Source organism: Sinocyclocheilus grahami, unplaced genomic scaffold (genome assembly GCF_001515645.1).
Source record: "Sinocyclocheilus grahami isolate Dianchi unplaced genomic scaffold, SAMN03320097.WGS_v1.1 scaffold781.1, whole genome shotgun sequence".
Classification (NCBI taxonomy): domain Eukaryota; kingdom Metazoa; phylum Chordata; class Actinopteri; order Cypriniformes; family Cyprinidae; genus Sinocyclocheilus; species Sinocyclocheilus grahami.
In genome coordinates, this window is record NW_015505960.1 from 731,547 (window position 1) to 745,929 (window position 14,383).

Consider the following 14,383-nt stretch of genomic DNA (forward strand, 5'->3'; position numbering starts at 1 on the left):
CGTATTAACAAAAAGTGAAAATCTAAATGATATAAATCCATACAAGTGCCGTACAGTATTATAATCGATATGGGTGAATCTCATTTCAGGTCAAAAACAAAAGAAGGAAATGTTATTTAATTTTTTTTAGTGTTGATATTGTTAACTGAAACTTTACATTTTTAATTTTCATTAACTAAAATAAAGCAGAAATAAAATTACATATATTAGGTGAAAAATGTAAACTTAAATGGAAATTAGACATTTTGCTTTGGCAACTAACTGAAATAAAATTATTTAAAATTACTATATAAAACTGAAATAAATATATATTAAAGCTAATTAGAAATAGAACAAAAACTAATAAAAATGGCAAAGTTCAAAGAAAATTATTACAACCAAAAATATAAAAATAAAAGCTAATTCAAAGTATTTAATGTACTAAAAATAATACAATATCTTCCCCGAGTTTTGCATTAGTGATGTGAAAAAAAAAATCATATGATGTACATATTCAAAATAAAATGGAAACATATTTTCAATATATACATTATAGTATTTATTGTACTGTCTTTAAGACTAATAGGAATAAAAAAAAAAATAGTAACATGTCTGGTCACATTATGGTAATGAGTAAAATGTGTAATAATGTATATAAATGTATAATGAATATTTTTCCTGATGTTAACACAAATGCCTCATTTGCTTTTAATTTAATTTTTTAAAAATATTTAAGTTTCTGTACTTATTTGCAATGTTCCCTCTAATTTTTTTTCTTGCTGAGCAAAACTTTTTCTTTTTTGGGCGGACATTTCGGCCACCTGAGCAAAAACATTCTTTATACCAACCAGACCTGTACAGCGCGCACACAAAAAGTGTAACTTTTAACTTTAATGTGCTATTTATATTTGATTTGACCCTTAATTTTAGGTTACGTGAGAAAACATTTTTTACAGTGCTGTTACCAAAAAATACAAAAAAAAAACACGCAGAACAGTTCACTTCTTTATAATAATATAATATGAAAAAACTGAGTTATTGCTCATGAATTCCCGTTTTGAGGTCAATTATTTATTAGGCTTATAATTATATAATATAATATAGTATAATATAATATAAAAAAAAAACATATTTTCAAAAACGTGAACATGTGAACTCTTACATAGTTATCTAAACATCCTCATGTATTAGAGCTTTCCCAGCTCTCATTTGTTGTGGATATATCCTTTTTAGTTCCTTGTCACAATTAAAGATTTCTTAATGTGAAGCCTGTCGAGAGCTGCTCCATTGATCTTCCATCTTTCTCTTAGTGTCAGTAATTTAGGGAAGCCGATGGGCCCATTACCCATGTACCCCGCAGCAGAAGATAACTATGGCTATGACGCGTGTGCTGTGCTCTGCCTGCCTTGTGTGCCAAACATTCTGGTTATTGCCACTGAATCAGGAATGCTGTACCACTGTGTGGTGCTGGAGGCAGAGGAAGAGGAGGATGGCGGAGTAAGACAGACCGAATTCAGTCATTCCATCCCACAGTTCATCAAACGCAGCTTGTCCAGTGTACGAGATGCTGAGCCCCTGTGTTTCTGTGCATTCAGGCTGTAGAGAGATGGTCCAGAGGCTCAGAGACGGTGCCTTCGCTTTATGTGTTTGAGTGTGTGGAGCTGGAACTGACACTCAAACTGGCTGCTGGGGAGGAGGAAGAGGAGATTACAGAGTCAGATTTCACCTGTCCAATCAGATTACACCGAGGTGACACAAGCACTCGCCACACACAGAGACTACATCCTAATTTAAATACTTATATTACATCATAATATGTACTTTGATGGTGATGAGAATCAGATTGCTTTTGGGTATGTTGTAGTATGTCATCAAATTATACAGGGCTTCTGCGGGGCATTGAAAATAAATAAAAGTCATTAAATGAATTTAGCGAAAATTAAGGCCTTAAATAGCATTAAAAATAATTTAATTGTATTCCTACAGGCATTAAAAGTTTTTAGATGGTTTTGAAGAAAAATAATATTAACAAAAATTCATTCATTTATTTTGAATGTAGCCTTCATAATAAGCTAACTTTTTAAAGTTGGAAAGAAATGGTGAAGTGCAACTGAGCAATTTTGGCGAGAATGATTCCGATTTTATTACATTCAGTGTAAATGATGATTGATAATGAATAGTGTATTGACAGTAACAAGGCCACGCAAGTCTGTGTATGAGAGAGAGAGACTCTCTTGGAGAAATCAAAACAATTTTTTTGGTTAAAACATATGATATAACCTAGTTAAGCAACATGAGACGGCCAAGAGAGTGCTGTTTCCAGAATATCAGCACGATTACAGATTTGACATTGATTTTATTTATTCAATAAACAAGTAGTTAACATTAGGTGACTTGCACACAGCGGTGTTTCATGACGGAATGATTCAGTGTTTTTGAATTAATCATTCAAGTCAATGATTCAGTGATCCATTCATAAAGACGGGCACTTGCTTCATTCTTTAATGAATCAGCCGTCTGAACGAATCTGTTGAACTAGGGCTGGGTGGTATGACGGTATATATAGTTACCGCGGAATAAAGTGTCTATCGTTAGAGATTTTGCTATAACGTGTATTCAGCGGTGTGCAAATATATCTGCGTAACATACTGCTTAAACGTTATATTCACCTTTGAGTGATAAGGAAACATGCATGAATGAGGAAATAAAGAGTGACGCACTTGATCGAGTTATTAAGTGCAATAACCAGTGAAAAAGAACTCAATGCTGTGCCCGCGCTGACTGACACACACGAAGCACAACTCAGAAAGTGCCTCTCTCAGACAGCATGCGATCGCGAAAACAGATCTCTTTCCTGTTTTATTGTGCTTGAATGGTCAAATACGCACACAGTTATGTCATAATACCCGTCGTGTGGAGTATTCAAGTAAACACAGTCGGTTAGGTGTTAATTAAATGTAAACAGTTGGGTGAAAACCAGATGTGTTTCAGTATATTGGATTGATCTTAAAGGGACAGTAGCCTTATTAACCTGCTGCTGTCTGTCATTATTAATGTTAATCATGTTTGATTGATGCAGTGTTTTATTTATACACTTTATTCAGTTTCTGTAATATTTCTTACTACATGTTAAATAAACCTAGCCTACTGTAGCTGAATAAATTAAAAGTTTATTTCATATTTATTTGTTCTGTTGTGCTTGTAATTTGCTACTTTTTCTTAATTTTAATAACAAAAATAAAATAAAAATAGCTATATTGAGGTACATATCGTTACCATGAAATAACATTTCTCATACCGTGAAATAAGATTTTGGTAATATTGCACACCCCTATGTTGAACTAATGACTCAAATGTTGACTCAAATAAACAGTCACTTGGCGCCACCTACTGGCGGTTTACTCTCCTATTTAAAAAATATTGTATTCAACAATTGAATACAATTGTTCTTATTCAACAAGGACACATTAAATTGATAAAAAGTGACCATAAAAAAATTCATAATGCCACAAAAGATTTTATTTCAAATAAATGCTGTTATTTTGAACTTTCTATTCATCAAAGAATCTTGAAAAATTTAATGTATCACGGTTTCCACAAAAATATGAAGCAGCACAAATGCTTTCAACATTGATAATAATCAGAAATGTTTTATGAGCAGCAAATCAGCATATTAGAATGATTTCTGAAGGATCATTTGACACTGAAGACTGAAGAAATGATGCTGAAAATTCAGCTTTGAAATCACAGGAATAAATTAGATTTTAAAGGGTCATATGATGCGATTTCAAGTTTTCCTTTCTCTTTGGAGTGTTACAAGCTCTTGGTGCATAAAGAAGATCTGTAAAGTTGCGAAGACTAAAGTCTCAAATCCAAAGAGATATTCTTTATAAAAGTTAAGAGCCAACCACACCTACCTAAAACGGCTCGTTCTAACACGCCCCCACATATCTAGGTCACTATGTGAAAATATTAGCATAATGCAGCCCAAATGTGCACGCAAAGAAAGAAGGCGTGGTTTCAGGAACAGCAGTAGTGTTGATGCAGCCATGTCAGGGAGACGATGTGTGTATCAGTGCGAAAGCAAAAGCACTTTATTTGGCCTTCCGGAAGTAGATGCAATTAGGAATCATTCGTTAAGATTTATTTACAACAGAACAGCACAACCCAGATGTTCGAATTTGTGCAACGCATTTTATGGACGACAGTTTTTTGAACCTAGAAGAGTACAAGGCTGGCTGTGCACAAAGAAAAAAAAAAAAAAAAGGGTAAATTCCGACTTTGCTATGACAATCTGGCGCTTCTGAATCAGCGACTGTAAGTATGTTTTGTTACTAGTTTAAGTATTTGCTATTGACTGTTCCAATGTGGAGTTTTGCGCAGCACAGAGTAACGCGTCGTGTGTGTGTGTGTGTGTGTGTGTGTGTGAGGGGAACAGGGTCACATCACAGGAGCATGAACTGCCTGTCAGAAATCATAGCAGCTGTCTTTACCACGGCTTGTGTACTGCTTCATCACTGTGTCTGTCATGCGACTCTGTTGCCCTTTCTGGCTTGAACTGATGGTAAAACTAACGACATTATTAACTGTCTTGATATTTACTTTGAAAGCTGACGCTCGCGATTATGGTAAGGGGCGTTACATTTCCGACGCGTGCTTGTGGTGTTCGGCCAATCACAATGCACTGAGTCAGCTGGCCAATCAGAGCAGACTGCGCTTGTCAAAGGAGGGGGCTTTGTAGAAAACAACGTGTTTGAGAGAGGCGGGGCATAGAGGACCTACAATAATGTACAGTATTTGAAAAATAATGTGTTTTTTTAACATTAAAAAATGTTTGGTATACACATTTATATGACCCCTTTAAAATATATTCACATAAAAAAACTTTTATTTTGAATTGAAATTACTATTTTTTAATTATTACTATTACTGCAGCCTTGGTGAGCAGAAGGCACTTTTTTCAAAAACATTAAAAGACCTGTAGCGTGTGTAAATTTGTAATCTATTGACAGCCCATATACGTATATATATATATATATAATCAAAAAATGCTGCTTAATAATTTTGTGGAAACTGATATATTTTTTTCTGAATTCTTTGGTGATTGGAAAGTATACAATTTATTTGATGCAATGTTTTGTAATATTACAAATGTTGTTACTGTCATTTTTAAAAAATAATTTAATGCACTCTTGCTGAATAAAAGTATGAATTTTTGTCCAAAACCTTCTGTTTCAGACCCTCTGTGTCAGCACAGGTACCACTGCACACATGAGGCCGGTGTACACAGTGTAGGACTCATCTGGTTCAAAAAACTACACAAGTTTCTGGAGTCTGGTGAGTATAAGCTTTACTTGCAACATTTAAATATTTACGATTACAGAGTTTGAAGAACTCAGTTTGTGTGTTTTATGTGCAGATGAGGAGGATAAAGACAGTCTGCAGGAGCTGGCAGCAGAGCAGCGCTGCATAGTGGAGCACATCCTGTGCACCAGACCTCTCGCTAACAGGTAGAAGAAAGCTCACAGGAAGCTACAGTTAAAGCTAAAACCCAGATCTCTTGTAAACAAAAGCCCAATTTGCAGAGGTTTAAGAAAACCTTAAGGGACGATGAGTAAGCGCCGTAGATTACTGGTGGTTATTAAAATTCTCCTCTTGTATTATCTCTCTCTCAGTTTGCCGGCTCCTGTTCGTGGGTTTTGGATAGTGTCAGACCTGTCCCTGGGAGCCACCATGATCTGCATCACGAGTACCTACGAGTGTCTCCTGCTCCCTCTGCTGTATGTGACAAGCACACTCTGGCTCTTTCCCTCTTTATTAGGTCAGGGTTTCCCAAATGGATGTTTGTGAGGGAATTTCAGGGGCTGTGTTAGTTGATGAAAAGCTAATGAATTATATTTGAACGTAAAATTTAAATAAATAAATTAGGTGCACGATTTTCGTAATATAGCTTAATGCAATTATCAAATCAAAGACTGCAGTTTAATTAAACAACTGTCTGATGTGCTGCTTATTTCTGAGTGAAGCATTCAGTTTATTTCAGTATAATTATCAGGGCCTGTATTCATGAAAATTCTTAGTGCACAGAGTTGCTCCTAGTGACAAAATTATAAGAAAATTCTTAGAAAAAAGGGGGCGTTTCCCCTTAGAATTAAAGAGTTAATAAGACACTACAGATTAGATTGTGCAGGGATCATGTTTGTGACTGATCTTATTGGAGGCACCACAACATCTCTCTGTCAATATGGGGTGCTGTGTGTACATTAACGAGGAAAAAAATTAACTTAAATGATTTTAGCAAATGGCTGCAATATAACAAAGAGTGAAAAATTTAAGGGGGTCTGAATACTTTCCGTACCCACTGTATATATATATATATATATATACACCTGTATGTGTGTGTGATTAGGGTAAAATAGGAAATAAAAAAGACCCTATTTAAGAGCGCTCTTTATTTATTTATTTTTTCTTCTTGGACAACCAATCACAGTCTTCCAAAGATTGTGTCATACCTAGCAACGGGGTCAGCCCCGCCGCCGCCTCTCTAAGATGAAAGTTTTTGTCTTTTCCTCGCTCGGAGTTGCTCTCAGATCGGTCCTGAATCACTCTTAAGCTAAGATTCCTAGTTAGACATTTTTAAGCTAAATTAGGAGCTCTCTGAGAGGATTCTTAGAAGCTTTAAGAATACCGGCCTAGATTATTATTTTTTTTATATTTTATAAAAATAAAAAAAAAGCATTTGATTTCTGTCAACATTGTATTTGTCTTCATTTGTATAATTAGTGTTAAATCATACTAATAATAATAATTATCAACATCGGATAATATGCAAATGTGTTCTTAAATTATTGAAATACTAACTTAAAATCTCAGGGGTTGCTTCAAGTAAATATTTTACGGGGTTTATATATTTTATGGGGTTCAGCTGACAAAAACATTTGGGAATCCTTGTGATAGATTACAGTTGAAAGTAAATGACTTTTTTATGAAAAAATCTGTTTTTTATGATCTTATCTGATTATATAAGATTTTCTTTTTAAATGTCCGATTAGAAGCTCTATTCGTCCACCGTCCCCTCCATTGCTCTGCTCTCATCCGGGGGCGGGGTCAGGAAGCTCTCCTCTGCGTGGATTGGCTGAAGACTCCTTTGAACAGCATATTCGCAACATCCTGGCACGCAGCTCAACCAATCCATTAATGCTGAGGTAAAATGTGACCGCTTATATTAAGTTTCATTTTTTAAAAGCAGCTAAAACTAACTTAAGATGGTTTTACATGGTTCTAAATGATTGATCACCTGCACTGTTAGCTGGAAGACCTGGTCTTGACCTGCTAGATCATCCTGGTCTAACCCGTTAGGGCTGGTAGACCATCTTGAACCAGCAACAAACCACCTACCATTTTCAATAATGCAGCTTAAGCACATCAAAATGTTTTATTACATTATATTACACTGGTTTGTAATATAAAGCTTTATGAATGGACATTACCGAGGCTGTTACATTCTTATGTGTGTGGTGTTTTGTGTGTGTATTTTAGGGCGGGTGATAAGGACTTGTCTCCTCCTCCTCCAGAATGTCTGCAGCTGTTGAGCAGAGCCACACAAGTGTTCAGAGAGGAGTACATCCTCAAACTGGGCCTGGCTCATGAAGAAATGCAGAGAAGGTACAAGATATAATGGTTTTAGGTCAATTTTATTAACAGCTGATATTACTGAAAATTATTTGAATGAGCAGTAGTGTACATCTAAATATGCTTAAGGGTGTGGGGTCACTATTTTTTCTTAGCGTGTGTGTATAAAAATATATTTATCAAGGATGCAGTAAAACTTACTGTTTTTTTCATTATGACAGTTTATAGAAAAAAACAGGCTCATCTTCCACAATCAGATCAATATTGTACAATAAATAAACTGCAAATATGTAAAGCATGTGTAATGTAAAACTGTAAATAGAATAGAAAATTAGAAGTTGATATTACTGAAAATTATTTGAATGAGCAGTAGTGTACATCTAAATATGCTTAAGGGTGTGGGGTCACTATTTTTTCTTAGCGTGTGTGTATAAAAATATATTTATCAAGGATGCAGTAAAACTTACTGTTTTTTTCATTATGACAGTTTATAGAAAAAACAGGCTCATCTTCCACAATCAGATCAATATTGTACAATAAATAAACTGCAAATATGTAAAGCATGTGTAATGTAAAACTGTAAATAGAAAGGAATAGAAGTTTGGGCTCAGTAAGATTTATTTATTCTAAAATTAATACTTTTATTCAGCAAGGATGCATTAAATTGATCAAAAGTGACAGTAAACATTTGTAACAGAATATTTCTATTTCAAATAACTGCTGTTCTTTTAAACTTTATATTCATCAAAGAATCCTGAAAAAAAGTATCACACTTTCCACAAAAATATTAGGCAGCCCAACTGTTTTCAACTGTAATAATGAATGTTTCTTGAGCAGCAAATCAGCCTATTAGAATGATTTCTGAACACTTAAGGCTCACTGAAAATTCAGCTTTGCCATTACACAAATAAATTCAATGGAAAAATGTTAAAAGGGTTGTTTTATCATGTATTATTTCAAAATTTTTACTGTATTTTGATCAAATAAATGTAGCTTTGCAAATCAGCCTATTAGAATGATTTCTGAACACTTAAGGCTCACTGAAAATTCAGCTTTGCCATTACACAAATAAATTCAATGGAAAAATGTTAAAAGGGTTGTTTTATCATGTATTATTTCAACATTTTTACTGTATTTTGATCAAATAAATGTAGCTTTGGTGAACAAAGGTGACTTCTTTTAAAAACATTAAAAAAATAAAAATAAAATCTTGCTGCCCAAAACTTTTGAATGATAGTATATAAATGTACTGTAGCATTTCCATTTGCACCATGGTATCAATGCAGTTCTATTTTCCAGTCATAGCACTTAATGCTCTAATTTAAATCTGAATATGAATTATGCTCAGTGGAGTATAAAAGTAACTATAGTTTTGTTCTACATAAACGGCTTAATATAAAATTTCATCATTAGTAGTGTGAAATTGTTGCAGTAACAACAGCTGTGATAATTCATTACATTATTGTCCCCTTTTCAGAGTAAAGCTCCTGACCAGCCAGAAGAATAAGCAACTGGAGGATCTTGCTCTTTGTAGAGAAGAGAGGTGACCACAGCATTGCCTGAATATCACTAATCACAACCACACATACAGAAACACATTTAGCTCAGTTGAGTCGCTGGGAAGAACTAAATGTATGAGTACTACAAATAGAGCAAAACCTCATGTTATTATAGTGTAGTATAATAATATGTAGTGTGGTAGACAGTGGAAATATATGAGTGGGCTCAGAACAAAAGTGTTATTAATGCTGTGGTTTACAGCATAGGTGCCTATGCTAAAGATGTGGTGGTGTGTTGTAGAAAAAGCCTGAGGGAGGCTGCGGAGCGGCTGGCTGATAAATATGAAGATGCCAAGTATCATCAGGAAGCCATCATGAACAGGTTCACCTTTCTTTGAATTTAGTGAAATGGGCATGTTTTTCTGAACTCAAAACTTCCTCTTCAGTTAAAAAAATTATTATTTATTGTAACTAAACTGCAACCACGTGTGTGTGTGTATATATAGAGTAAAACAGGTTTTGGGAAGTCTGCGGAGTCAACTTCCTGTGCTGTCAGACAGTGAGAAGGACATGAGAAAGGAACTGCAAACCATCCACGATCAGCTCCGTCACCTTGAAAACGGCATTAAACAGGTCTGTTTTGGCAGCCTAGTTTGTTTTGGCAGTGTTCCTCTGTTGCCATGAGCAGAGCAGATGTATGTCATTGTGTGCTGTAATGTGTTATCAGGTGAACATGAAGAAGGAATATCAGAAGAAGCAGATGAATACAGGAGCATCTCCGGCTCGCTCCAGTCTCACACTCAATGCCCACCAGAGGAAGTGTGTCCAGGGAGTGCTGAAAGAACAGTATGTACAGAGAGTTACCACCTGCTTTCTCTTCACACATACACCAAAGCACCAAATGCCAGTGCTAGTATGCACCATTCATACTGTAAAGTGATAAGCATGTATTAGACAACGCTTTACAGAGGTCTGTTGTTGGACCATGATCATCTCTTATCTCTGTGTGATCAGGTCATATACCCGCAACCAAAAGAAAAATAGAAATGACACATTGTTTTATAGAACCATGACGGTGTTCTACAAGACTGCAAAAACAGAATTGTCTGGAGCTAATCTGTTACACAAGAAAATCCCTGTTACTGTTACACAGTAGACTCATTCCTGTTACTATTATGCAAAAATAAATTCCAGTTACTGTTATGCAGAAGAGTCATTCCTGTTACTTTTACACACAAAAAGTCCCAGTTACTGTTACGCAGAAGAGTCATTCCTGTTACTTTTACACACAAAAAGTCCCAGTTACTGTTACGCAGAAGATTCATTCCTGTTACTTTTACACACAAAAAAAATCCCAGTTACTGTTACGCAGAAGATTCATTCCTGTTACTTTTACACACAAAAAAAATCCCAGTTACTGTTACGCAGAAGATTCATTCCTGTTACTTTTACACACAAAAAACATCCCTGTTACTATTAGGGCTGGGACAGCTTGTTTTTTTTATGCAAAAAAAAGAAACCCTGTTACTGTTAGGGCTGGGACAATAAATCGATGCATCGCGAATCGAGAAATGATTCCGCATCGATTCTGAGATTTTCCGAAGGCATCGCGATTCTCTCTTGAATTGATTCTGAGCTTAGTTTTTGACAACAGATGGCACTGCGTGCTTTAGAAATAGCTGTATTCTGCTTGATTCCAGTTCCTCCTTTTACACAGAAGACTCATTCCTGTTATGCAAAAACTCATGTTACTGTAATGCAAAAAATAACAAATCCGTTACTTTTACACAGAAGACTCATTCCTGTTACTGTTACGCAAAAAGAAACGCATCCCTGTTATCATTACCCAAAAGTCTCATCCGTTACTGTTATGCAAAGAACAAAAACAAAATCCCTGTTACTTTTACACAGTAGACTCATTCCTGTTACGCAAAAAAAAACAAATCCCTGTTATTGTTACACAGAAGACTCATTCCTGTTAGTTCCATAAAAAATACAAATCCCTGTTGCTGTTACACAGAAGACTCGTTCCTGTTACGCAAAAATTAATTCCTGTTATTGTTACACGGAATGCTAATTCATGTTACGCAAAAAACACATCACTGTTACACAACACTCATTCCTGTTACTGTTATGCGGGGGGGGGAAATCCTGTTACTGTTACACAGTAGACTCATTCCTGTTAATTTTATGCAAACATTGTTAGTGTTACCCAAAAGTCTCATCCGTTACTGTTATGCAAAAAATAAACAAATCCGTTACTGCCACAAAAAAAACTGTTAGCATAATGCGCAAAAAAAACTTAACCGATACAGTAATGTTTAAAAAAAATGTATGTAAAGGAATACTTATACACATTTACATGCATGTTATTTGTATCTTTTTAATTGTATAGTCAAATAAGAATCAACTAAAAGTCAAATTCTCCAAAGAGAATTGGAGGAGGATCCTACTTTTTTTTTTTTTTTACATTTTTATCACATATTAGATGTGTATTTGACACTTGTGTTAGTCCAGTGATCCTGAACTGCTTGGTTCTGTCCTGCAGGGGAGAGCACATCGCTGGCATGATGAAGCAGATCAAGGACGTTAAGAACCATTTCAGTTTCTGACCATCAGCAATCAACAGTCTTCAAAGGCTACAGAAGAGCCAAATAGCATCTTCGTAGAGCTCCTTTAAAGGACAGTACTTGACCCAAACCTCTCACATTCAGAAGTTCTTGAAGAAGAAAATTGCTGGGATTTTGGTATAAACTAGTTTGTCTATTTTTTATTTATTTATATATAAGTAGTATGTACATGTACACATCTCCTTGACAATAAAGAGTTTTGTACATTGAAGTGACTCTTTCCTCTGTATGTTGCTGTGAGAGTTTATCAGCTGTGAGACAGTAGTGTTGGGCATTGGGGTTATTTCCTGAACGGAGACTATGGCTTATCTGAAGAGGTCATGCTGGATATGAAGACTTCTCCCTCTTTTCCTTCCCACCTCTAATCACAATGTGGAATGTGACGATGGAAGAGATCGTGTCAAGAACAAGAAGCTTGTACATTTACTGTAGTGGAGGGAAGGAATGTCCTGGGTTCAGTACACGTTGAGCTCTACCAACAGTGTCTGCTGTTTACCACCAGAGTTCATTTTGTCTGTACGCTGTCAACGTTTCAATTTTGACTGTCAAAATTTTTCTCGATTTTGGCCTGTCAATTTCCACTTTTTCTCATTATGATCTCAATTTTTACTTTTTCCCCCCTCAATTTCAGCTTATGTCTGTTCCGCCATCTCAGTTGACTTCATCATGAGATAAAAAGTCAGTTATAACTTGATACGCATTCATAGAAAGTAATTTTTTGTCATTTGATCCGTCAATTTTAACTGTCATTGACTTTTTGTCTCATAATTGACTATTTCAATTTTGACTAATAATGACTTTTTCATAAGATTGACTTTGAAAACTTTTTTTTCTTCCTGTTTTGGCTTATGTCCATTTGAACTTTTCCCTCATAATTATGACTTGTCAATTGACTTTTTATTTCATAATTGACATTTTTCTCAATTTCGATTTATGTCAATTATAATTTGTGTGTCATAATTTTGATTTACCAAAGCATGACTGACATTTGTTTTGGAAATTATATTACACTGTTAAATGTAAACATTAAAACATCAAATGCTTTAAAAACAATAACTAAAGTCGTATATTAAACATTATACATGTTGACATGAGATTAATATGATAGTGGGAAGGGGGTGAAAAAGGGAAATGGATCGGCAACTGACTACAAATCTACATAAAACTTAAGTTTCAGATTGTTTTATTATATAGATATGTACATGGGTATGTACACAGTACAGTATATACATCTGCAAGGGCTTCTGCATTTGCAACAGCATGCAAAGAACAGAAATATAACTGTTGCCCAGAACAAATGACTGTCATGAATTATAACTTATACTGACCGGAGAAAAGTCTATTTAAAACAATTTTCATTAAAAACAGTAGTCTCCTTGCCCCACATCAGTTATTAGAGTTCAAGCAGTGTCTGCTAATGAAAAATGTAGTTCCTAAAATACTCCGTCAAAACCACTGAAGTGAAATGCTTCTGTTGCTCTAGTGACACATGAAGCCATTGAAGTAGCAATTACATGAAGCTTACGTGTGTTTGCACAGGAACATGTGAGCGTTATGAAGTGCAACTTACAGATAACAAAATCAAATAACACCACAACACACCTGGTCATAATATAATGGACATTCACACAGGAAAGCTTCATCCTCATCCTCATCAGATCACAACAGCAGCACTGGTCATACTATAGTAGCGTTGTTAAAGTTCTGTGTACTCATCAGATGTAGTTGATAAAGAGGTTGGGTTTGCTCAGGAAACAATTCATTGTATTTATCAAGCTGCACATTTTAATAAATGGAATATTTTGACTGAATTAAGATTTCCATTGACATTGACACTGACAACTTCCTCTCTTTTAATTACAAAATTAGCAGACATAATGTTCAACATGCAGGTACATGGCTTTAACTATCCATTGTTTTCACATTTTCAGCCAATTTTCGTTCTCAAGCCGTGGGTGCTTTTTAAGGTTAATTCTACAGCCCGACCGATTTTATATTTTATTTTAAAAAGACCATGCCATAATCACATGCCACTTTAGGTCTTGTAAAAAAACAAACTGAATTTTTGCCATTTAGACAACTGAATATAAATCACACTTTGCACTCGTTTCCTGCAGTTGAGTTACACCGCCTGGAAACCGTTATTTTAAAATAAACATGAACCAGAAAATGATTTAAGCCCTTGTTTCCCCCTTTTCTCATTATGATTATGATTTAAACTATCCAAATCTGCTGCTTCGAGAATTTAAGGTCAACATGATCAACTTTGGTTCAGCGAATCCCATTCGCTTTTCTGTTCACGTCACACATAAGACAGACACAGACATGGTACACAAGATGCCCCTTAGTCCCACAGGGCATCACAATGACTGTAAATCATAAACATAGTGTGCTTTCATTAATATACACTCCGTTATAACTCGGTCAGTGTAAGTGCTGTTGCCGTATACTTGACACAAATCAAGCGAATGTCAAAATCTGACCAAAATCTGTAAAAATATTGTGTTTGCAATATTTTTCTGAAAGAAAGAAAATAATTCTTACACAGAAAAATATGCAAAAACATCAGTCAGTTCCAAGAAAAGTAGCAGTAGCTTCAAGCAAAGGACATCGATTTTGTTAAATTGCCAGGAAGTGGGGGGG

At 35.2% G+C, this 14,383-nt stretch overlaps 1 protein-coding gene across 1 annotated transcript in view; it reads left to right on the forward strand.

Moving 5' to 3' along the window:
- The window catches only part of LOC107561575 (nuclear pore complex protein Nup88), a 15,509-nt gene extending 3,558 nt beyond the window's left edge, over positions 1–11,951 (forward strand). Inside the window, exons 4-15 of the mRNA XM_016246047.1 lie at positions 1,245–1,476; positions 1,575–1,728; positions 5,218–5,316; positions 5,399–5,489; positions 5,655–5,759; positions 7,032–7,184; positions 7,519–7,644; positions 9,089–9,154; positions 9,412–9,492; positions 9,617–9,743; positions 9,838–9,956; positions 11,659–11,951. Coding sequence (XP_016101533.1) covers positions 1,245–1,476; positions 1,575–1,728; positions 5,218–5,316; positions 5,399–5,489; positions 5,655–5,759; positions 7,032–7,184; positions 7,519–7,644; positions 9,089–9,154; positions 9,412–9,492; positions 9,617–9,743; positions 9,838–9,956; positions 11,659–11,722 — 1,417 coding nt within the window. The 3' untranslated portion in view covers positions 11,723–11,951. The remainder of the gene's footprint in view (positions 1–1,244; positions 1,477–1,574; positions 1,729–5,217; positions 5,317–5,398; positions 5,490–5,654; positions 5,760–7,031; positions 7,185–7,518; positions 7,645–9,088; positions 9,155–9,411; positions 9,493–9,616; positions 9,744–9,837; positions 9,957–11,658) is intronic.
- Positions 11,952–14,383: the final 2,432 nt, after the last annotated feature.